At 40.5% G+C, this 26,644-nt stretch overlaps 1 protein-coding gene across 3 annotated transcripts in view; it reads left to right on the top strand.

Annotated features, from left to right (window-relative positions):
* The window catches only part of COL19A1 (collagen type XIX alpha 1 chain), a 622,544-nt gene that overhangs the window by 520,446 nt on the left and 75,454 nt on the right, over window positions 1–26,644 (top strand). For all 3 annotated transcript variants that reach the window (XM_075598080.1, XM_075598081.1, XM_075598082.1), the window contains exons 39-43: window positions 5,117–5,167; window positions 5,259–5,300; window positions 7,500–7,526; window positions 11,071–11,124; window positions 12,717–12,761. In XM_075598080.1, the coding sequence (XP_075454195.1) occupies window positions 5,117–5,167; window positions 5,259–5,300; window positions 7,500–7,526; window positions 11,071–11,124; window positions 12,717–12,761 (219 nt within the window). The remainder of the gene's footprint in view (window positions 1–5,116; window positions 5,168–5,258; window positions 5,301–7,499; window positions 7,527–11,070; window positions 11,125–12,716; window positions 12,762–26,644) is intronic.

The raw sequence follows: 26,644 nt of genomic DNA, 5'->3' as shown, positions 1-26,644 counted from the left end.
AAAGTAATACTGAGTCCACATCCTTAAGAAAGGGATGATTTGCCCGAATTGCATCTTGTACAGTATCGTTTACCAATCGGTTGAGTTTTGTTGTGACCATATAATGAAGTTATTTTTTCAATACTCAGCTTCTTTCTTATTGATGAACTTCAATAAATGTAAGTGCACTAAACTGAAAATGACTGGGTTCACAATGTTGAACTACTGTACCTGGATACTACCACTGGGAAATCCAGTAATAAGAAGAATAAGACGCTGCTGCATTAAAGCCAACTACATTCTGTTTATCCAAGTGTTTGCTTTATTATATTCTATTAAAACTGTTTCAAAAGAGGATGTAAGCATGAAGACTAGGGTCAGCATTCATAGGTAGAAAATGCTGCATTAAAGTTGGGCAATGTTAAAAATTAGGTTTGCAAGCAGTATTTTTTTTTTGAACTGCCGCAGAAATTACTAAGAATTATTTCTTTTCAAATACAACTCAACCCCCTTATAACGCTGTGCTTGGGACCCAAAGAATCACATCGCGTTATAAGCGGATCGCGTTAGAAATAATGTACAATTGTATGCATTGAACAATAAAGTATTTAAGATACCAATAATCGTGTTGTAAAGTTTTCATAAATATACGAAAATTGGGAGCCACACTTGCATCGCGTTATACGTGGATTTCGCGTTGTAACGGATCTCGTTATAACGGGGTTGAGCTGTAGGTAGAAATATTAATCTCATTTGCACACATGAAAATTATGTTAAAAGCCCTAGCGATACAAATATGATATAACAGCCTGATAATCAAGGCTAGTGATGCAATTGTGGGGAGTGAGAGATATCACATTTTTCTACCATTGGGTTATGTAATAGAATTTCTTACAATCGTATGGCAGACACATATTTAACCCCTTTGATACCTGAGGCTGCCAATGCAAAGGAATGCCTTCAGACACCAAAGGGTGAACATGCAGCATAAACATCCTATAAATAAAACACAAAAAGCATGACATCCATACTATACTATACCATACCATATATAGTATTCCATATAGCATCCATAAACAAATATTATGCCTGTAGAATACCAAGCTGCTAGCTGTTCATGGTCAACCCACGTGGGCTACTAATATTATGTATTCTTATCAAGTATTCTCAGTTGGCTATTATATGTAGCCCTTTTTGTGAACCGGCCGACCCACCCAATCTCACATTGGCCCCTCGTGGTCTAACCGGTTCCTTTCCCCGCAACACACCTGCTCTAAGGGACTACTGGTAACTGCATAACACCTGTGGCTCCAGGAGATCTGAGCCTCCGCTAGCTGGGTGCCTGGGGAAACCCTTACCATTACCTGGTGCAGCGCCTCCACTTACCCAGGATCCCCGTTATGAAAGATAGCCCTGGGTAAGAAATACAATAACACTTATAGATAAAATACTAACACTTTACTAACACGACATGTCACACATCACATAACATAACATAACATAACCTGATGCTCTATCCGCATCACCTCAGCCCAATGTCTGGTGTTCCCACCCAGTGTGCTGTGATCCCCCACACCCAATGTCCCGTACTCCTACGTAGGTCGTGGGTGACTGCGCAGTCACTAAATTAAGCTAGGGCCCAGTTGGTGCACTTATATACTTCTGAGGTACCTTCCGAGCACTCCGATGCTCGGGACCGCAACACACTTCTAAAAGGGTCAGACGTCCGTCTGATCCTATCCAGGTACTTCTCTCCGTGGACCCCAACGAGGGTCCCACCGCTTCCCGGGAACAGCAACCGTCTCTCGGTAATACCACCGTCGCACGGGAACAGCAACCGCCGCTATCCCTATCTATCCCTAACGTGACAGGGACCCTAACCTAGGGCCTGTCCCTGATGAACCGCAACCTGGGATGGCTTGGGGAAAACTCCTAGGGCCTGTGGAACAATAACCTGCCCCCCCTCCCCTAGCTATCTGTCTCACTAACAACTAGCTATTAACTAGCTAACAGTCTGCAGCAGACACACAGCTCACACTGTCAGCCTGCAGACATCCACACACGCTGCACACACTGCGCCCAGCACATGCAGCAACACACACAGAACGATACACACCATTCACTGGAACCCGCAGCAAATCCACTGCTCGCACGCTGTGCCTAATTGCCAGTGCGCACAGCCCTATCCGCTGTGGCACTGCCAAACTGCACCTTCCGCACCTAAGGGTAACCTCCTTATCTAGGGCCGTCCCTCTTCAGTTACCCCCTGCCCTTACCGGGAATTGGGGCCTGCCTGGGTACCTAAGGAGAACCCTTACCTGATGCAGGAGCCACTCGCTCCCTACACCCTTCCTACTCCTTCCTCTGCCTCTTCCTGACTGACTCTCCCAAGCCCGGGAAATGTATCTATATTCCCGGGCTGAGCTTCCTCCAGCCCTATTGGCCACACTCAGGCACCTGATGCCTGTCTCCCTGAGCCTCCTGGGAATTGTAGTTCCCAGGGGGCTGCCTAAACACTGGGGCCGCGTGCGCGCTTCTCCCGCGCATGCGCGAACGCCTAATGGCCGCCTCAACTCCTCTTTTCCCTGTCCTGCCCTCGCGCGATCTCTCTGGGGCTGCCTTAACTTTCTACCCCTCTCTGCGCATGCGCGACCTATTTGGGGCCTTCCCTGCGCCTGCCTGCTACCGCGCATGCGCGACCTAACGGCTGATGGCGGCACCCTGCTCTCGGAGCCGCCCGGACCTCCAGGAATGCCGAGCGCTCCCTTCACTGGCCCCCACCCTCGTGAAGTGCCGGCGGGTCCACCGCTGCCTCCGACGGCACCCGCGACCACCCGGTAAGCCCGGAGGGAGGTCAGGGAGTTTAAATTTACCTCGGGGCTACATATATACTGTACAAAGGCAAGTTGGGCTTAACACCAGCCCGTGGTCGGGAATTAAAAACTGGCAATATGTTTGGGCATTAGTCGCCAGGTATCCGAATTTAGTGAATAGCAGGCAAATAAGTATTTTTACATGAATTACTCATTTGCATATGCTGCGGTAAACATAACCCTGACGTATCGCCATGATAAAAAGCCTTTTATTGCTGCTTTACCCCTGGCAATATGGCTTTAGTGAATTGGTTGATAAATAAAATTGGTGTTAAGCGTCTGTAACGTCAACGTTTTGATTTATCAACCTTTAGGCCTTATAATTTACAGTTGCTTGGTTAACTATAGATACAAGTAAGAGAAAGGGTCTAGATCCAGATGTAGCAGGAGTTATTGCACTCGCTGGCGCCCGGCTAACGCATTTACGATGACGTTTGCGCCTGCTAGTGCGTTGTGTGTCCCACTGCAGCACGCCAGCGGGAGCAATAACGGCTGCTACATCTGTATGCAGAACTTGCCAACCTAAACTATGTTATCTGCTGCACAGTTTCCTGACATATTCTTATATGTAATATTGTATATAGTTTATGAATCCATATTTAAATCAGGTGTAAAAGATCTATCTTTGGAGTCAGGGGTACTGAATATTAATTTTTATGTTTAAAGTACCGAACAGTTCTTTTTTTTTTTCCAAATCCAATTTGTTCATATATCTATAAAATAGTAAATCAAAGTCTGACTGTTAGTTCACGATTGGCTGTGGCAGTTTGCCAGTACCTAAAAGAGGAATTAACCATCCAGAAATGTGGATGACATGCATAATAGAAGGATGTCAAAAGAAAAAGAAAAGCACAATCTGCAAAAACGTCTGCAAGAAAAGCAATCGGTCATAACCATTGTGAAGTGCAATATATTTGTCTTGAAAGGGGAATAAAAAATAAAAAAATGTTTTTCAGCAAGTTGCGTACAACTTGCTGAAAAAAAAAGTTTAAAAGTATAATTGGATAACATACTGCTCTGGGTTTGTGTGAACTTGGACCAAATGTTTGTATTTCCAACCTAAATATAGTTACGCTAAATGCCTTGTCGGTCTTACACGAGAAAGTAATATTAGCCTTACCTTGGACACGTGGCAAAACAGACTGCAGAATGCAAGCCGGTGTGCTAGCAGAGGAAAGTGGGAATGTCATTTTCACCGTTTTACAATATACAAACTTTTTCATGAAATAAATGTGATTTTAAAAAAAAGGTTAAGGGAAGAGTGCATGAGGTGGGAGTGTGAGTTATATATGTCGGTTTTCTGTTGCAATTTCCATGCATCTTGTCAAGTTTTATCATGCCACGTTACAAATGTTTGTTTCATATATTTCAAGCATATTATTTAGGGCCTCGTTCAATATGATCGGAAGTGGGTTATCATTCCACGATTAGTGAAAACTGACTGATCAAGTAAATGGCAGTCTTAGGATCGTATTGGAGAAGGCCCTTAGTCAGGCACGCTTAACGCTCTCACTGAAGGGGCAGTTTAAATTATGTTTGAAGTGGACTGAAATAATGGCAAAAACACATACATTTTAACGCAGTATAATTATATGTGAAGTATCTCAATCGGTTTTGAAATAACATTAGGGAATGCATGGTAAATTATTTTAAGCTAATTCCAAAACACCCAGGGGTTATAGCCTAAGATTATATTTACATTATTTGTGTGTCAAAATTTCCGTGCTAAAAAGTAACACATACCTTCATAAAATGTGCTTCGTACGTATGAAGGCTTTATACATACGATCTATCATCTGTTGTTTGAAAGTATTATTGACTCATGCGTAATGTTAAATATCTGATTGTTAGAATTTCAATTTAATTATGTTTTTATTTATGTTTTTATTTTTAACAAGTATTAGTAGATATAAATAATGAGTGTAATATTATTTGTTGGCCATACTGACATTTTTTTTATATTTTGTTAACCTATATACTGAAACATCCATGTTGCATCAAATACATTTTTTGGTTAGAAACGTAATTCTGCGTTAACACTCTTAAGAGACTGATGGATGCAAACAAGCGCAATTTACAATTATACTTCTGTATTATAATTTGGCCCCAAACAAGCTGCTTTTGAGGCCATCGTACATTGGCCCAACTTCTTGTAACGGTGCATAGCATGCTTTTCATATTTAGATTTTGACTTTTAATGATGAAATAAAATGCGCATGAGAATGATCATTTGAAAATATAACACTGTGTGTTCTGTTCTAAAGGGTGTGCCCATTACGGAAAGAAATGGGATGGGCAGCTTATATAAGTTACAGGTATGTTGTTAAAGCAATTATGACTGTGCTTAAATAACTAAATCAGAATGTTTTGTACAGCATTTAAATAACTCATGTATATATTTTGTAGGCGGGTGCTACTGCCGGATATCCTGGGCCCCCCGGTCCTTCTGTAAGTTTTTCAGATTTATTATATAGTTGATGTACAGTCAATAGTAAACTTATATTCATGGCGATAATGCTCCCATTTGTGTCAGGCTTAAAACATATGTTCCAACTACAACATACATCTTTACAGATTTCCAGAATAGAACGTGTTGTAAACTTTTTATTAAAAAGAAGAAGGAGGTATTATAATCCCTGTACCACAGTGCCTTCATTAAAAATGTAAACCTTTCTGGTAAATATTTGTTCAATGGGGGTATTGTATCATGTAATTATTTAAATTATATAGGGCAAGCCAGTGCAACATGAGCTTTACAGAGACATTATACAAGACATAGTACAGGGAAGATTATTATCACTGTGTGCATCATACATAAAAAATGACACTGGGGAAAAGGAGTCTCAGTAATGTTCCCACATGCCCAATACAATACTGCTTTAATAACTACCACTGAATTACTAATGGACCAGTCTTTATTTCCACATGTGTAAGAGTAAGTGCAAGTAACTGAAACTGAATAGACAGTTACTATTTCGTTTTAAATACATGAAAATCCACGTAGGCGATGATTGAAATTGACAGAGGCAAGAGGAGGAAATTTACAGTTAAATTAAAGGTTCTACTAAAAATGGTGAAAGTACGGAAACCTTCAATTAAGCAAAGATTATGGATGTTATCATTTGAGGTCAGGCATGAAAATATTGGTGACACAAAAAACAACACTTTTTTTTACAGCTCAAATAGAATTGATTAGAATGAGTCTCACTCGGTATGTGTGCCCAGTATCTTGTGTTGTTTCTACATAATTCTTGTGTGGGGGTGGAAATGTAACAACAATACTCTGCAATGTCATAAGAAGCTGCACTTTCTATATATTGTGTGACTTGGTGGTTGATTTAAAGAATCCATAACAGGTGTCTGGAAGTAATCCCAGACTCAACCACATTTTCCACCTCTCCTTTAATGCTCCTTCACTCCTCTGCCCCTTATATTTCGGCCCTGATATCCCTCTGCTATGTACGTTCTTACCTCCTCTGCTCGTCGAAGCTGCTTTCTCATTGTCCCAATGCGTCTCTACAGATCTGTCTCACCTGGAAACTCTCTCTTTCATACTGGCCCCAACCACTGGAGCTCTCTTCCCCTTCCTATCTGTCAAGCTCCGTCTCTCCCTATCTTCAAGGCCCATCTGAAAAGTGTCCTTTACAAAGACAACATTTCCACATAACCCATTGTATACACATTTACCCACTTAACCTTGCACTATACCATTTGCGCTTCCATCTGCTCCCTTTTTCTTCCAACACAGTAGTCAGATTATAATATCTTTGGGGCAAATACTCCTATCCCCCAGTGTCAACTTTTATGCACTGATACTATGTTGAAATATATTACTGTATTATTAGTGTATTATTATTACTGTACTATGGCTTGTATAATGTCTCTGTAAAGCTCATGTTGCATTGGCTGGCACTATATAAGTAAATACACAATAAAATTCCCCCATTGAACAGATATTTACCAGAAATCTTTACATTTGTAATGAAGGCAATGTAATACAGCGATTATTATACATCCTTCTCCTTTCTATTAATTCATGTACAACACATACTATTATATTACTTTTTGCAAGTACAGGCATACCCCGCATTAACGTACGCAATGGGACCGGAGCATGTATGTAAAGTGAAAATGTAGTTAAAGTGAAGCACCACCTTTTCCCCACTTATCGATGATGTACTGTATTGCAATCGTCATATACGTGCATAACTGATGTAAATAACGCATGTGTAACAGGCTCTATAGTCTCCCCACTTGCACACAGCTTCGGTACAGGTAGGGAGCCGGTATTGTTGTTCAGGACGTGCTGACAAGCGCATGCGCAAAGTGCCGTTTGCCTATTGGGCGATATGTCCTTACTCGCGAGTGTACTTAAAGTGAGTGTCCTTAAAGTAGGGTATGCCTGTACTTCCATTTAGCCCAAAATAATAAAGCTGTGAAATAAATGTCACAACAACATTAAGTACAGTAACATTAAGTGTTCTGTTTCACAATACAGATTAACTGTCAATGGGAAAAAGTGATCCCTGTTTAAGACCCATTATTATTGAATGATAATTTATATAATATATGCGTGCCATTCATTTTTTATACCAGACTGACTTTTCTTCATTGATTTTATGTTACCATTTTCTATTTGTATCTTAGGGTCCAAAGGGTGACCAAGGCCCCATGGTATGTAACCTCTACATATTCCAATGCCATGATAATGCAATATTTTCAGTAGAATACACATCCAGAAAGATAAATAAACAGGCCGATAGATGTTACCTAACCAAGCAAAAATATATTTTTACCAAAACATTTTGCATGGTGTTTAGTATTTTCAGTTCATGTTTATGTAACCCTGTTTCCCCCACCAAATCTCATATAGGGCCTCATGCAGAGAGCATAGAATTTTAAAATTGGCGAATTTCATAAAAAGTAGCTTTTTTGGAGAGTTTTATTCTCCATATGCAGAAAAGTGCGAATTCTGCTATGTTTAACATGGATGCGTGTGGCGAGTTTAAATTGGCGAGATGCGCGCTTCAGAAACGTGTAAAAACAAATTTGCGCCTTTTTTTTCCCCTTTACTATAGGCGGCGAGCGCCATCTTGCCATCTTTTCATGGCGCGGCAAAAATGCGAGAATCGCGCCATTTTTTGGCACGAATAACCGCTACATGCCGTTCGCACCTCTCTGCATTCGGAGAGTTTTAAAAATGGCGAGATGGAGGTTCTCGCCAGCCGCGAGGCGAGTTTTAGACATAGGAAAAAAAAATTGGCGCGTTTTTCGTAACTCGCCATTTTCTGCCGTTTTCTGCGCGAAATTGAACAAAAAATGGCGAGTTTTGAAATAACGATGCTCTCTGCATGAGGCCCATAGAGTCTATCCTTGGGAAAGCTGCCCTGGTTAATCATGGTAGTGTGGTGCAGACATGCTGGTAACAGGGGGCACTGGGGCTCCCGCCTGGTGTTATGAGGGGAGGTCAGGACAGACTTCTGGGGTCTTGCCCAAATCATACTCACAGTGACAACGCCTCCATCTCTTGCAGCCCCCAGAGATGGGGGGAGAAATCTCTGCAGGAGAATTACCTCTTCCCAATTCTGATAGATTTCAATCTCAGGCAAGGATCTTGTGAACAGATGATCTTTATTCTCTCAATCAATGCAGTGTACAGCTTACACCGAATCCATTCTCTACCACTCAGGTCTTCTCCTTTAGGATGCCCCTGGACCTACACTCGCGGCCGCCAGCCACCAGTAGCAGTGCTTGCTCTTCCCTTACCATCTGGTAGGGTAAGGGGAATAGTCTCCCTTCCTCTCCCCTAAGAGGGGGCCCACAGTAAGCAGAGCCCTGCGAACTAGGTGGGGTGGACTACGCCTCTATCAAGGTAGAGGCACAACTGCTAAATTGAGGAAATGCAGCTCCTTAAGTCAGTTCCAGTAAGAACCAGCCCCTTGCCCCTGATTGGACAAGAGGTCTGATTGCACTACCTTCTCTGACTCAATGAGCTGCAAGGTGTGGGAAAACCCATGATTACTCCTGGAAACCTACCCTTACTAGGGATTACTGCCAGGAGGAGGACAGACATATAACCCAAAATCAGCCAGGGCTACATTTACATTATCCAGTGCATGATAATGCCTTTACATGTTACTATACAGTAGCTGTCGGTTGTGCAGGTAATATAGTAAAAATATAGATGCACAGTTTTGTTTTGTTTTTTAAACTACAATGAGATCATATTTGTCTGTTGCTAAAAATTACATTTGCCTTTCAACCAAGATGTTTTTGGACTTTTTATATAATTTTTTTTTAGAACCTCTAAAACTGATAGGGTATCATGGATGAAGAGAATAATACCTCTTTTCCAAAAATGGAATTGCTTGTAACATAAGGAAGCAGCAATAAGATATTTTACACGCTAGCCACCTGAACTACTGTATGAGTGTAAATCTTATCCTCTTCATGTTAGAATACCAACTCCGAGGCACCTGGTGTTCTTGCAAATTAAAATGAAAAATCTGAGCAATTGAACACACAGGCAAGCAAAGCATAAAAATAATTAAAAGAACACTTACAGTTTGATGATCTGTTATTCCAGCGTTATAGCCACCAGTAGGTTTATTTTAGTGCTATAGTGTCTGCCTTTTGCAGCCTAGATTCTTTAGAGGTTGCGGTACATTTTATAGATAATATAAAGATGATACATAGAAGTTTTTTTTTCTCCTTCCATTGAAAGGAAAAGAAAAATATAACATTGGTTCATGTTCTACATTTAAATCTGGTGTTGCTTTTATCCCAGTTTCGCCGCTGGGAAACTTTGATAAATTGACTCCTTTGAAGTCTCTTTATCAAAAACCTGGAGCAAAAGTGGACAAAACATCAAAAAACATTGGAAGCAATAGATCTGTTTTCTATGATAAAGCTGGCATAATTCTTTGCCCCAGTGTTGTTAGTCAATAATAAACTTAATAAATAGTCCTTACAACTATTGTACATCAAAAACACAATTTGCTGATTCATTTATTAATAATATCTATTTATTAATGTTTGTATGAACAATACATTCTTTTTTTCCTGAACTTTTCTGTCGAAAAATTGATTTTTACATAATTAATATTTTGCTTCAGATAACCTTTACACGTTTCTTTTTCAATTGTTTTTATGAAGGTGCATGAGAATAATAAAAAATGTAATTGATGTGTGTATATACAGTATGTATGTGTGTATTTCTCTTCCGATGACGGCAGTGCAACAATATATAAGATACCTGTATATGACGTTGAGTTTTTTTTTTATATATATCTTATATGGTTGTACTGCCATCATTGGAAGAGGACTTTCTATAGCAGTTTAAGAATAATGCTAAAGCATCTTTAATTGAATCAGTCACCAAAATTGTCTTAATTGTATTTTTACTACTACCTAAAATCCTTACTCGTCCGCTTACAAGCAGGAGTGTTGTAGAGTTTATTTAACTTAACCTTATTTTCAAGTGAAAATAAATAGGAATAATTGCTTTGCTTAGGTAGAGATAAAAATGAAATCACGCTTCACTGCCTTTCCTATTTCTGTTCTGAGGTAGCATGTGTTCACATCATAATTCAAGGAACTTTGATGCCCTCTTATCCCACGCTTTGGGTGATGCAGTATGTTAACACCGCATTATTACAGTGTTTTATTACACCTATTTGTCCTGGAGAAAAAGTGAATCCTTTATACATTTTATACCTTTTAATGGACCAATGGGGAAATTATTCATAGATGTTGTTGCACAGGACCATCAATTTTGTTTCTTCCAATCCTGCATCCGAAAATGGACTTTTATAGCATTTATATTTTGCTTCAGATAACCTTTACACGTTTTTGTTTATTGTGTAATAAACGTGTATGAGAATAATTAAAAAAGTCATTCAAGCCACTGTTATATTTATTTATTTATCAAATATTTTACCAGGAAAGAATATATGATATAAAGCATGTGTTCTTTCTTTCTTTCTTTCTTTCTTTCTTTCTTTCTATCTTTCTTTCTATCTTTCTTTCTATCTTTCTTTCTTTCTTTCTTTCTTTCTTTCTTTCTTTCTCTTTCCAAATGTTGAATATATTAAGTAGCCAAATACACTTAACAAATGTATGTTGTTTTCTTCTTTTTTTTTTTTTCAATGTAAAAATATATTTGTTTGTTATCAACTTCATCTATGAAGTGTTACATTGTAAAAGCACTTTGTTCTAGGGAGAACCCGGTCTAATGGGATTACCAGGACTGGAAGGGCTCCCAGGGGAAAAGGTCAGGATAACTTTTTCTTCTGCTTGTTATTCTAATGTTTCTTTCATCTTGCTTCTTGCAACTGGTTTTTTTTTTATTCCACATTTGGCTAAATGGGACTTATGTTTTCTATCCATTGTAATGCTTTTATCAGTCACTCAGGTGGGTGATTTCTTTTGTAGCAAATGCTGATTGTACTCACAAATTCAACTGTACTCAGTGTTTTCTTTGATGCAGCCAAACTGTAGGTCTATTCAACAGAACATAAATCTATATTTCTGTTGTTTTGTCTAAGGAAAAAAAACAGGAGCTCATTTCCATAATCATATTACAGACACATATAGCCTTTGCATACAAATTAGCTGCATGCCTTGATAACTTTTATACAAACAGATGGATAGGTACAATTATCCATGGGAGTAAATCCATCATTATACATATGTGTGAACATTTAGAAATAGAAAAGATTGAAAACCTTACCGTTGTTTTTTAAGAAAGGAGGGAACTAATTTCAGAGATCTCGTGAGGAAACTAGCATAGAGAAATTAGTTAATATTTCTTGAAATAATGTATTTTTTTGTAAAGTTTTAGAAAATAGCAATTCATTGACTTTAAGAAAATCACTTTTCTTAATATTCACAAGGGAGAGAAACATATTCTGTGTATTTGAAAATATTTCCCTTGAAGTTCATGGGGAAAATCAACAATTTAGCATATCATATGCTTGTCATATGTTTTCCATCTTTGCATTAGAGTTTGGAAGTCAGTTATGAACCCAGGGAATCTAGTGCTGATCTGCGGATCTCAATTTGCCCATGAGTTTCTTTTGGATCCTGCTTGGAGCTAAAAACATGAGTGGCTTACATAGTCATGTATAAAGTCTTTTGCCATCACTACTTATAAAGGGCACTTACCTGGGACCTCAGTGATAACTAGTTGAAGTTCAAAAATAAAGCTTTCAGTTAATAAGGTATCATTTAAAGCAGCAAACTACATTCCCAATTTTCTTTATTGTTCAATTATTTTTACCTACAGTAAGCTGGCAATCTTTTGGTTCTCCTGTTATAAATCTGTAAAAATCCTGATGGTGTGCCTAACGGAATGAGGCCTTCTAACTTTGTGCTGCAGTCTGTGAAATGCTGCAGCTGATATGTAACATTATATTACTAAGTGTAAGTGTTACAGATTTCAGAATAATAGACAGTCTACTGTTTTGGACACAGCAACAGATCTGTTTGTGATACGTTGTTGCCAAAGGGTAGAGCTCAAAAAGTGTGTGTGAGAGAGGCTGTTTCTAAAAAGGAAGTGGGAAATATGACTTTCTAAATGGTTGCTTTAGCAACCAAAGTATGATCAGTCCATTAAAATATATATTGAAAATGGGACAGAGTTACAATAACAATTTTTAAACAACAGTGTCATCTAATACTACAGAACTGATTAATTAAAAAAAATAGCTAATAATATATTATATTCTTGGGTAAACATTGACATGTAGTACAGAGTCCTGTTCTTTGAGCCAGAAGAATATATTTTGTCTGTACAGTTACAAAAAGAATCCATGCAGTAAATCACTAGACATGATTATGTCTATATTTTATTTTTTTGCCTAGGGAGATCGAGGACAAGTTGGTCCACCAGGAATAGCTGGAATACCCGTGAGTATTTTTGGTAGCCTCAAATTCAACATAATACTGCAAATGTATTTAAATTACAAATATTCCTCCGGTATTGTATGGGAGCACTAACCAATATATATGAAACAAAAGAGTAAACTTGTTTATTATATCAAATATGTGCTATAGACAGTGCTACTGTATAGCTACACCATCTAATACAGTATAATAGTAAAATGAGGTTATTAGATATAAAAAAATAAATGAATAAAAAAAGATAAGTATGTATGGATTATACTGTATTTTTCCCCTCAATCTCTCATTTCCCACTGACCATAACCATAACCTATTTTTATTTTTCCTCTCTAACATCCCTGACACTCAACCTCCAGTTTCTTCTTGCTTTACTCACAAACCATTGGTCTCCAGTTTTTGGATTATTTCTTCACTACCACCTTTCTCTGACTCAAACAGCCTTGTCACAAAAATAGATCAGTACTGTATGTTCCTCTGGTTTGCTGACACTCACAGTGCTCTGACCCTCTGACATCCTTTCTCCATTACAGTGAATAACACTGCTATCCACCCCAATCTCGCTAGTACGTTGCCTTGGGGTTACATTCAACTCCTCAATCTCTTTCTCCCCTCATGTAACTAAACCTTGCAGTTTCTTCTAAGTCTACTCCCCTTCCTCTGTTCCTTGACTACTTAAACACGAATGCATGCCCTCGATCCCTCCTGTATTAATTACGGCAAAATTCTTTTTTTTTTATCTGGGCTCCCTGCCTCACACCTCTCTCCCTTACAATCTATTCAAAATGATGCTGCTAGAATCATTTCCTGCTCTTCTAGTCTCATATCTGCTTCTGACCTCCTGAAATCTTTGTGCTGGCTTCCAATTAATCTCTGTATGGACAACAAACCCCTACTCACCGCTTACACTTGACCCAAGGATGTCTCACCTTTGCACCTTTTACCTCTCTACCCTCACCACCTTAAACTTTTTTCACTCATCTCTCCCTACCTTCTCTTTCCATTTTTAAATCCCAGCTAAAAGAAAATCACCTCTCAAAAGGTAAATCATTCAATTATTTATGCCTACACTACTGACACCTGATGCACTTGACCTCCCTGACTTACACTTCTAATAAATGCACTTATACTCCTGTGGTATCATTTAGATTGTAATCTCTTCAGGTCAGGGCATCCCTTTGCCTATGTCATCATTTACTGTTTGTACTTTATTTTCCCTCTATTGTCATTTTGTAAAGCGATGCGTATACTGTTGGTGCTATATCAATAAAATGCTGCAGGCATATTATACATATTATAGGCTAAAGCAGTAAAATTCAGGGCATTATTGAAAACCCTGCTCTCTGATTGGTTAAAATTCAGGGCATTATCCACAGTAATGTCCTGAATTTCAGCAGCTTGCAAAATGCAGTTTTCAATCTGTTTTTTTTCCAGCCAATCAGCTTTCAGAACAGCTGAGACAGGGCATGGGATTGGTTTGAATTAAGTAAAAGCTCTGAGACATGGCAGGGGATTGGTCAGCCACGGTTTGACTCCTCCCCCTCCCGAGCTGACTGAGATTTTCTGAGCAGATTCAGTTGAATTGGGGGGGAGAGGTGAGGGGGGAGAGACTGCAAAGAAGTAAGTGTGTTGTGTATAGAGGTGCAGTGTTGTGTGTGTGGGGGGGAGGGGGTGTAGAGGTGCTGTGTTGTGCTGTGTTGTGTGTAGAGCTGGGGGGGAGAGTGAAAAGTTTAGTAAGTGGCTGCATTTTTGATTGTGGCTACAGTGTGTGTGTTTTGTGCTGTTGTATGTGTAGCAGCAGTTTGTGTGAGTGTAGAGCTGGTGTGTGTGTGTGTGTGTGTGTGTGTGTGTGTGTGTGTGTGTGTGTGTGTGTGTGTGTGTGTGTGTGTGTGTGTGTGTGTGTGTGTGTGTGTGTGTGTGTGTGTGTGTGTGTGTGTGTAGAGCTACTGTGTGTATGTGTGTGTGTGTCAGTAGCAGTGTTTATGGGTGTAGCATGTGTGTGTATCAGCAGAGTTGCTGTGTGTGTAGAGCTGCTGCTGTGTGTGTGTAGTGAGTGTAGAGGAGGAGCTGTGTTGTGTGTCTAGAGCTCCAGTGTGTGTGTGTGTGTGTGTGTGTGTGTGTGTGTGTGTGTGTGTATAGAGGCACTGTGTTGTGTGTGGTGTGCTGTTTTGTGTGTGTAGCAGCAGTTTGTGTGTGAGCTGCTGTGTGTGTGTGTGTACACAGAGGGGGCGGCAATGTGTGGATATAGATATCTGCAGTGTAAGAGTATATAGAGGTGGTTTCATGTATTTACCATTTTATTTTAATTAAAAAATCTATTTAACTATACAAAAGTGTCTATTATTTATGAAATAAGCCTACATTTAGCCTATAATAGTAATAATCCCCGCAGAACAGGGCATTACTGGCCAATAATTCCCTGGCTGGGTTAAAGTCCCTCGGCTTCGCCTCGGGCCTTCAACTCTTCCAGCCAGGGCATTATTGGCCAGTAATGCCCTGTTCTTCAGGGATTATTACTTAAATGATGATACACATGAGATGATACCGAATGAGACAATAAAAATTAAACTGTGAGGAAAAGGAATCCCTGCCTTAAAAATGTATCAATGTATTCAGGATACATCTTTACATCTTCTTTACTAGCTACAGAAGTAACCATTTTTATCTCACCTACTGATAATATAGCATATTGTGTTATAACGCAGGAAATCACAGAGTTTCCAATGGCAGTGATAATGCAGAATATCATACTATATTCCACCATAATGTGTCAGCGGGAGTAATAACCCTTACTACTGTACATCTGTACTTAGCCTTGCAGCTTTCAATAATGTTTCCAAGAAGTAACTACTTACCCTTGTTTTGCATTGCAATATCTAATTTCTCCTCAGTATTTTCCCCAACAAGGGACATTTTCTATTGATTTATTAGTAGCCATGCAATGCTACTAATTTTCTTATTAACTAGGGGATTTTCTCCATGTATGCCAATTCTTCTAGTACATGTTAAGAATATTAAACTCGGTGAACTCTGCTATGCAGATTCGTTCACAATTTCTTACTTCATTATGTAGATGTTCCGGGCCCACATTCTTCAGAAAAGTATATGTTAAGAGAGGCATGGCACTGTACAGTATAGTACTCGGAAGAGAACCAGTCACAATAAGGCTATGATGGGTAATAACTCTGATGGCATCCATGCTTAAAATGACACACCCCTTGTGCTCATTTGCATGTCATTAGCCAGAATCCGTGTTTGCAGTTTAACCACTGTATGACACGACAATCGTATGAATATAGCAGGTTTGCAGAACCGGTGGATGATATGAAGATGTACTCGTGGTTACTTTGTTTTTGCTGAGCTTGGAAGCAATTGTGGGTCAAATCTCTCATGTTATAGTTTTTCTTCTTGAAAGTGTATGTGCTGCACACTTTTATTGTACACTGTGTCATATGGACAAAAAAAAATGACAAACTTATATTAAGTCCATGGGCACGGAAACAGAGGCTGGTCATCTGTGTAGGCTTTTTGGCAACCTTAGACTGTCTCTCCTGATCTAGCTTATGAAGATGTGATGGAATTGGATTTTGTTATTTTCTTTACTAAGAAAAATGTTGGATTTAATAACAAGTGTCGTCACATCACATCAGGTAACAGAAATTACACGACTTTGTTTTCTGCTTGTTCTGCTTTAGAATGATGATGGATGAAGGTAATCTGGCTGTTTGTCAGTAGTATGATACTATTCACCTGGGACTTCACTGTGTATTTCACCCAATCCCAGGGATGCCAGGGAACTCGACAGCATCAACGTGCCTTGTATTGTTCATGGCGTGTTGGTACAAGACAGTAATGGGAGAGAGAATCTTAAATATAATGAAGTAACTAACCTATCAATACTTCTACTTTTGTGAAAGATAGGGTTTAAGTAAAAGGAGTTTGTATACTATGTCATTATATTAGAAGGAATAGTCCTATTTTCATATACCATACAAGAGATATCTGGATGTCCTGTTTTCAGGATATCCCTGCTTCAGCATAGGTGGTGCTGTCACAGACTGCTACCTATGCTGAAGCTGGGATATCTTTAAAACCTGACCTGTTGGGGGGTCTTGAGGACTGGAGCTGAGCTGTGTTAAAGCATAGGATTAGAGAGACGTCCATGCCATACTGAAACTGAGATGACTACTGCAAATGTAACCCACCTATACTCCCCCTATTGGATGAATTAGAAAAAAAAAACAACTGCCATAAAAAATTGTATTTAAAAAAATAGGGAGTTGGCACAAAAGACAACATACGGGACAAGAAGTTTTGCAGTGGAAGAAGAGTGAACTTGAGCTAAAGCACAGAGTAAGGCAGAATACCTCGTCATGCTGAATGTTTGGAGTGAGATGATCCCTGCAAAATGAGCCCATAGCTCCACTGCACCATCTCAGACATTCTTTGATTTTATAAAAGAAACTGTGGATGGTGTCAGAAAATACAACATACAAGAGCAGTCACAGTGGGAGTGGTGGAACAGTTAGATGCAGATGATGACAAAGAATGGATAGTATTATGATCCTGCCACAAAAGGTCACAATCTTAAGGTGAAATAATATTACAGAGCTGGGTCAGTGGGTCAGATGACAATGGTACTGGGAATTTTTTTTTTACCAAAAAAGGATTAGGCATCATAAAATGAAAACGTGTTTGTCAAAGGCCAGGGTTTTAGCTGATTCACCACTAATTCGTGTGATTACCTTTTCATGAAAGGCTGCATCATTTCAGTGTTGTCTGTATTGGATTTCCCTTGATGTATCATTGTTGATTGCTGCTACAGCAGAATGTAGATTGTCAGCCTCACTACAAGGAGGCTTGCCTATATATTGGCTGATTGCAAACTTGCTTCCTTTTAAAGGTGCCATCGCAGATAGCCGGATGACAGTCCAACTGGCCTACCTAAAAAAAATGTAATCATGGTAATAGCAGAGGTTTGGTATCACTATTTTATACAAAGTTGGATGTCTTAGGGGTGTATGAATGGGGAAGTGGTTTTGTACCTCAAGTGTTTTCTGTACCCTTATTCTACTTTGCCCTTATAATAGAGCCAGCCGAGATATGGGGAGGGGGAGCAAGTACTTGCTGAATGTGACATCACATAAAACGGGGTAGCCAGTTGATAAACTATCCCAGGTATCTGCTCACCTGTTTACAAATTTACTAAATAAATAATACTAAATTATGTAAAAGTACTTATACTGTGTCAGATTTGAGCAAAACTGGTATTAATCACTCGGATGTAATCCCTTAAACACTGTACTAGCATTAGTTTAATTTTGGCCTAGGACGGATTGCTCCTTTGTACCTGTTTCACATATACAGAAGCACATATATTTATGACGTAAAGACACATTTATGTAAAGATGTAGCATAAATGGTACATACCTAGTATATTAAAGTGAGGATAATTTAATAAAATAGAATGAATCTGCAATGATCACACTCACAAACACCGAAAGGTCACAGGCATGTATGATGTACGAGTCAAAAATGCTCAAGCTCCATCTCAGCTGTCCAGAGAATCAAGATATTATCCATGTTGCAGCTCTCCGCCATGGTATCAGACGTCCTCAGTGCCTCTGCAACCGGAAATTGTGTGCACCTTGGGGAGTAATCCTCCGGCGATCGGCAGCACTGCTTATTGGTTCTATCTTGATAGGAGTTCCTTCCAGATATCCGGACTATGGTGAAGTGCCGGTTCTCTGCATGAAACAGAGATTGGGCTTCCCAACGCGTTTCGTCGTTAGCTAACCTTCTATAGATGTCTGCAACAATCTACTGTATATAGGAAAAAAAAACACTGTTCCCAAGTGTTCACCCATCCAAGTACTAACCGCATCCGATGTTGCTTAACTCCAGTGATCGGATGAGAACTGATGTATTCAACATGGTATGGCCGTTACCAACAAGTACTAACCACGGCTGATGTTGCTTAACGTCAGTGATCAGACGAGAACCGTTGTGTATGGTCGTTGCCAACAAAAGTTTTAATATTTTGTAATATAAAGCAAAGCATTAGGTAGTGATTATAAGATCGCAAAGCGGTTGTATAAAAAAACCTGACAAAATCTGATCACTAAGGCAAAGCGTGGATACTATTGGGAGTGATAATACTGCCGATCGACTGGCATTCCTGGAAGAATTCTTAAACAATCTTACTCCAAACCGGAATGTCTCCTCATGAACTGAAACTTAAAGTAGGAGCTGTTATGCTCCTTAGAAACCAAATGCCATTTCGCAGACTATGTAATGGTACAAGACTTACTCTTACTCAAATACAAACACACATAAAAGGGATCGGTGCAGGAACCTAATACACAGTACTTATTCCAACAATCTCACTCATTCCATCAGACTCAAATTTACCACTCAGTTTCAAGCGAAAACAATTTCCCACACGATTGTTTTTTTTCATGTCACAAGGCCAAATGTTTGATAAAATATGCCTTTACCTACCTAAACCTGTTTTTAGTCATGGACAATTATATGTTGCTCTATAAAGAGTCAGATCATTTGATTCACTTAATGTAGTATCGGACAAAAAACCCTGAAGTTTAGAATTGTGTCTTTAGAGAAATCTTTGAAAAATATATGTTAAAAAAATAAATAAATGCGTGAATGTTTAATTAATAATCTTTAAGATCTGCTAGATCGGCGTATATTACACTGGGTACAGCTAGACAATATAATTACGTGAATTATTATTGCCAATTTTGACCTTTTGGTTACCAGAATGCCATGGAGTTACACAGCACCTTCAGCAAATTGCGATCATGTGACCACTCCTTAGAGCGATCGATTGTCACTTAACCCAAAAACAGAGGAGTCATCCTCCTCCTCTTCTATTTCCCTGCATTAGAACGCAATCTTACCTAGAAAATTAGCATGACGTATTCACTACATTGCAGTGCCCCTGGATTGCAAGACCCCATGACGTAGTGGCTACATCCTGGGTCACTGAAATGGCACTCACAAAGGGTGCTCTGTCTTAAGCATTAAGACCACCCAGGGTCCAGGAAATGACAAACGGTGCACACCAGCCTCTCCTCTGGAAGCATCACTGCCACCGGGAAACGGAGGAATAGGGTGGAGGTCCTGTAGCTTGTGCTTTGCTTGGTAGTCTGGTCCTGCTCCACCGCCCTACGCATTTGTTCTGTGGGAACTTCCTCAGGAATAAATTGTTCTGTTTGTTGTATCCACGTAGACACTATTAAATAAAAGAAATTCTGAACATTGAAACTTTAATACATTAAAAGCCAATTTCAACTACTTGGGAGGGTCACTTGCTTTCTATCTCCATACACAGCTTGTAAGAGTGCATTTCAGGCTTCCTTTGACCTTCTGTCTATATCTGTTCTTCTCCTTTTGGCCGCAGAAGACATTTCGCCAAACCCCGGCCCCTAGCATAGCTGCACTTGCTCTCGCTTTCAACTACCCTCTCTCTTACTTTTCTGATATCAATGGCCCAGATCCACAAAGCTCGGTTAAGTTACTTAACGTGGCATTAGCCTAACTTAATGTTAAGTCTAACGATGTATCTTCAAACGGACAATGTCATACAGGAGTATTAAGTAATAATTTCTTATTTATAGAACACAAAGTTAACTATAATGAACGTTAGCAATAATGAGATGTAAATTATATGAAAATGAGGTGTTCTTATAATATTGTTTACTCACAAAAGTCCATTGAGGTCAATGCAGATTCTTAACGTTACAGTAGGTATGTGATACCTAAACTTACATCCAGTGCAATCCAAACTTCCAGTGACAAAGGTGCTTCAGCACTGAATCCCTTAGTATGTAAACAGAAAAACAGGACTGGATAAGGGGGCAGATGAACTGATGAATGTAGTAAAGTCCCCAGATGGACCAATGATTCCTGAAGGGTAAGGTGTATGGTAAGAAAAACATCACCAAACCCTCATTGGGATGGTTCCTGGACTCACAATCAGTAATCACAAAGGATAAGAAAAGTACTCACAGAAACCCCTTGATCCTGAAGTCCTGATAGGCGTGCAGCCCAGTGTGGAGATGCTGGTCTAGAGAAACAAAAGGAGATACTGGTGCACAGCCAAGAGTGGGTCCCAAACAAGTAAAATTTAAAAATTATGCTTTATTAATCCATCTAAAAAAGTGGAGGCAAACACCCTCCTACGCGTTTCGTGTTACAAAAACACTTTATCAAGGAGATCCTTGATAAAGTGTTTTTGTAACACGACACACGTAGGAGGGTGTTTGCCTCCACTTTTTAGATGGATTAATAAAGCATCATTTTTACATTCTACTTGTTTGGGACCCACTCTTGGCTGTGCGCCAGTATCTCCTTTTGTTTCTCTAGACTTACATCCAGTACATAAAATGGGCCTTTGCAGTGTCTGGATATGGGTAATGCCACATTAGGCATAATTTAAAAATAGCGCTATGTCCCCATCATGTTTTCCCTCTTCTCGCCTCTCTCCAGATCAACAAAATTCCCAATTTTGTGTTCTGGACTGGCAAAAGATGCACAAATCTAACTTACGACTATGACTCTTTTTCTCTGCTTTTGACTCCTTCAGTGTCACCCTACAACATGCCCTGCTCCTTCCAATATACCACAAGATTTTTTTTTTTATTATTTCAGGGCAATGTGGAAGATTTCCACCAAGAAATCCTTTCTGTCTCTTCTATTCCTCTCCTTTATAATCTTCTCCTTTCACTTGACTCATTTTCCACAGTTACAGATGAGTGTCTCAGCTGCTCTTCTCCTCCTCAACCTCCACCATATGTTGCCTCAACCCCATTCCCCCCCCCCACCCATCTACTTAAACATTTTTCTTCTAATCTCCTCCCCATCCTAACACAAATATTTGAACTCATGCATTTAATCTGGAAGCAGAGAGAAGGATATTCAGCGCTCGTGCTGCAGATGTATTGGTTGGAAAAATCCCTGTGCTGCACGTGCATGGAGCGTCTCCCCAGAAGCTCCCACTTCAGAGGTGATCCCCCCTAAAAGGGGGGAGGACACCCTGAGAAACAGAGAAGAAAAAATGCACAAATGCGCACAAGGGATAAAATTAGTATTATTTTTATTAAAACAAACACATAGACAGCTGAGAGGATCCAACCCCTCCTCAGCTCAATGGGTTGACTGCCCAGATATATAAACCATACATATGGTCTCTAAACATAGAATACCCTAAAACAGTGAAACATACACAACAAAAGAAAAACACAATCAATGTTAAAAATAAACAAAGAGAGTACTAACAGCCCAAGGGAATTTAAATAAAAACCGCCATAGAGAGCTATAATACCGCTGACAGCGGGAAACGAACACTCACACTAAGGCAAAGGTGGGGGTCCACTGATGACCGTACAGGATCCGGATCACGGCACCAGGGAAGATGAAAACAGCCACCACTAGAGCCTCAGGCAGGCTCCGTCTCACTCTCAGCAAACACGCGCAGGATGACCTGTCGTGACCTGTACGCGTTTCGCACCACGTGCTTCGTCAACGTCATCCGCGCGTATTTATAGGAAGAAGGGAATCAGTACTTGCTGGATTCCCATGCTTTCTTCTCGGCTCAGCTCTGTCCTTTGCCCCCTTGCTCTGCTCTGCTCTGCGTGTTTGCGCGCTGTGCCCCGGCTGCATTTAATCTGACATCTTTCTATATTTTGTAAGCATTATTTTGTCTGACCTATTCTTAAGAATAACACCTCTGCCTTGTCTTTTGCCTCTAATCTACTGAAATACCTTGTTGAATTAATTTCCTCAACTTCCAAAACCCTCTTCCAATCGGGCTTCTGCACAGCATACTCAACTGAAACTGAATTCACTAAAGTAGCTAATGAATAATATTGCCAAATCTCAAAGACTCTACTCTATCCTAAATCTTCTGGACCTCTCCTCTGCATTTAGTACTGTCAATAATTTTCTTGTCCTGCACATTCTTGGCATCTTTGTCACTGCCCTCTGTTTTTTTCCTAATTCTCACTGCTCCTTCAATGTCTCCTTTCCAACTCCGCTACCTCTATGGATCTATCGCTCTATGCACCTCAAGGCTCTGTTTTAGGTTCCCTACTCTTCTCTCTATATACACTTATGCTGTGTAACCTCATCGCTATGGTGATTACACACACAACTATATTAAACTGCACCTAACTTTACACCTACAGTCCAGTTACTTTACAACTACAGTCCAGTTACTTTACACCTACAGTCCAGTTACAAATTCCAGATTGCCTATTAGTAGTCTGACTGGATGGCCCTGTGTTTCCTCAAACGTAATATGTCTAGGAGGTTGCTCCTTATACTCCCTCCCAAACCAGGCCTCAGCAAGTACGTTGCCTAAGGGTTACATTCTACAGTACTAATTCTCCCCCCTCCCAACCTCCCATCACAAACCCCCCATACAAAACACTCTTACTAAATCTTGCCATTTATTCCTTCACAACATTGAAATATATGCCCCATTCTCTTAACTAATAAAATATAGTATGTCTAAAGTTATTGATATAGCGCGAATAATGTATGCAGCGCTTTACAAAATTACAATATAAGGTAAATAAATTACAAACAATGGAAGAGCAACAATAAATGACAACAGCAAAGGGAAACACTGCCCCGAAAAAGCTTAAAGTCTACGTGGTATGTTAGGAAGTTTACAGACACATTAGGAGTATATTATTAAAGTGCAGTCAGAGGTCAACGGCACCTGGAATTCGTAATAGAGACATATGTAACCCACTTTCCCTATACCTATGGGAAACTGCAGGTGATTACGTGTGCTGCTGTTGCCTGTGAGGCTCACAGGAGGCCAAAGCCTCTGCTTCTGGGGAGCCTGGGGACTATATCTCGCAGTGCAGCGCCTCCACCTATGAGGATCCCAGTGTAAGTGGGATGACTCCTCATAGGACACAATAATTACTATACAACCTGGTATAATATAACTGCTTTACTGTAGTACAGTATAACAAACGATAACAATAATAACATCAATACAATACAATGCATTAACATCAATGGTGGTCCCCCGAAGTACTGAGGGAACTGTGACACTAATACCCCTTGTGTCCTGTCCCAGCTAGTCCCACTCAAATTTGAGGTAGCGATACCCCTGTGCACGTGTATACCTTCCTGGGCACTCCTCTACCCAGGTGCAGCTGGTGGATCAAGGAACAGTCAGGTCCCACGGAGTGGGGCCTCTGACACCAATCCCCTCACTCCTTAGGGTCCTGATCCTCCTCATGAGGTGAGCTCCAGCAGGAGGGTCTCACCTGAATGTCTCAGGTTCCTGTGGCCTGGTCCTAAGCCGCAGGACACCGCATGGCCATCCGGTCACCGATGCCTCAGCACTAACACTATACTAAAGGGGAATAGTCCTTATCTGGGGCCTTCCCTGCAACACTCTGCTGGAGTGGCTCAGGGCCTAGCTGGGGCTTAAGGAGCGAGGCCTAGGCTTAGTCCAGGAGACACTGCTCCCTGGACCCTACCTTCTCCCTTGGCTCCTCCGTCAGGAATCACCATGCTGGCTCTTTGTACTAGAGAATATCCTGTTCTTTCAGGCTGCTTCAATCCCATTGGCTGGGACAGCCCACCTGATTTCCCTTCCCCGCTGAGGATTCTGGCACATGTAGTCCTGCAGTACTCTATGCAGAGCCATTCCAAGATGGCCGCCACGCTATTCCCCCAAAGCATGCTGGGGATTGTAGTCCTGCAAAGCCCTTCCAGACAATTTAAGATGGCCGCCACGCCAATTGCCACTGCGCATGCGCCAAGCTCTGGAATGACCACCACGCTGCTCCCTCTGTTTGCGTGGGGTCCCGTAGTGCAACTGGCCAGTTCCCCACACCAGAGCAGGTAGGGGACTCGGCTTCACATAGAAAAATACAGACATAGAAAATGCAATGTGATGCTTCTTTTAAGGTATTTTTTCAGCTGGGCTTTGAATGTGGCAAGTGAAGGTGCTTAACAGATATTGAGTGGAAGAGTGTTCCATAGGTAGGAATAGACTAGTGAAAAATGGAGAGAGCTTTAGAGGTAAAAGGTGCAAAGATGAGGCAATCTTGGACTGAGCGTAAGAGACAATTTGGGGTGTAATAAGAGATCAGAGTGAGGATATATGGAGGTGCAGATGAGCTTTAAAAGAAAGGAGGAGAATCTTGTAGTTTATAAGGAAATGAACAGGAAGCCAGCAGACAGAGTTCAGGAGGTCGGAAGCAGATAAGTTTCTAGAAGAGCAGGAAATTATTCAAGCAGCAGCAATGTGAAGGGCTTGTAAACTAGAGAGGTGCGAGGCAGGGAGGCCAGATCAAAGTATTTTACAGTAATCAGTATAGGAGAGAACAAGTGTGATGGTAGGAAGGGGGCGTACCTTAGTAATATTGCGTAGGATGAACCGCCAACATTTAGCAACAGCGTATATGTATATGTGGGGAGAAGGAAATGGAGGAGTTGAATGTAACTCCTAGACAGCTTGCTTGGGAAACTGAGTGGATAGTAGTGTTATTGACTAATGGAGAAGGGAATAATAGGGCCTGGTTTGAGAGATGATATGAGAAGTTCTGTCTCAGCCATGTTAAGCTTGATGCAATGAAGGGCCATGCAGGCTGAGATTGCTGATAGGAACTCTGTCATTTTTGACTGGACTGCAGGTGTAAGGTCAGGTGTATATACAGTACAATTAGTGGTGGGTAATCAGCATAGAAATGTTAGCTGAATCCCAAAGAGTCAATGAGGTCCCCCAGGCACAGAGTAAGGGGCCTAAAACTCAGTCTTGAGGAACACTTACAGAGAATTCCATAGAGACCAAGGAGGAATTGGCATGAGACACTAAAGGAAGGGTGAGAGAGATGAGAGGAGAACCAAGATTGGGCAGCGCCACATATTCCAAGAGGGGGAATAATGTGTAGGACAGTGTGGTCAACCGTATTGAAAGCTGAGACGGGTCAATAAGAATCAGAATGGAATAGTTTCCTTGAGATTTGGCAATACAGAGGTAATTAGCTACCATGGTGAGGGCAATTTCTGTTGAGTTGTGTTGCAGAAGCCTGTTTGGAGAGGATCAAGTATGTTCTGGAAGTTGAGAAATATAAGTATATATAAACAATTCATTCCAGAAGTTTAGAAGCATAAGGCAAGAGCGAGGCAGGGTGATAGTTAGAAGAGGAGGTCGGATCTAGGGTATTTCTTAAGAATAGGTTGAGCTTGCTTAGAAAAAGATGGAAAGGAACAGAACAATGAGATGAGGTAAAGATATAAGTGAGGATGGGGACCATGGTAGAAGCGAGAGGTTTTAAGAGGTGGGAAGGAATGGGGTCGAGGTCGCATGTAGTGGAAGTTGAGGAGAAGAGCAGCAGAGATGTTTCTTGCTCTAACTGGAGAGAAGGAGTCAAAGTCAGATCGAGGAAGTTTAGCAAGGAGTGATGTGGAAGTAACAGGAGATTTCACTGAGGATAGCATCTACAGTACCTTACTCTTGAAATAATCTGTAAAGTTTTGCGGTGTAATGGAAGGAGTGGAGCGTGATGTGGTTGGAGTTTCGAAGAAGAGTGTCAAAGACACAAAAGAGGTGTCATGGAATGGATTTGAGCCTGTTGATAAGAGAGGTGAGTTAGTTCTGTTTGGCAATAAAAAGAGCAAATGTAAAGCAGGACAAAATAAATTTGTAGTGAAGGAAATCAGCCAGAAGATGGGACTGTCGGTAGAGGTGTTCAGTGGGATGAGTGCAAAAGTGCAAAAATCATGTTTGTTTGTTTACCCAGGATTGTGGGTTGGAGTGCCAGGAGAGTAGGTGTACAGGAGGAGCATACTGGTCAATTCAGGATGCAAGGACAGTGTTGTAAATTGTGACAAGGCTGTTT

Source organism: Ascaphus truei, chromosome 4, assembly GCF_040206685.1.
Source record: "Ascaphus truei isolate aAscTru1 chromosome 4, aAscTru1.hap1, whole genome shotgun sequence".
NCBI classification, from domain to species: Eukaryota; Metazoa; Chordata; class Amphibia; order Anura; family Ascaphidae; genus Ascaphus; species Ascaphus truei.
The sequence above is the reverse complement of the archived record's forward strand: the minus strand, read 5'-3'. Positions and strand labels throughout refer to the sequence as shown.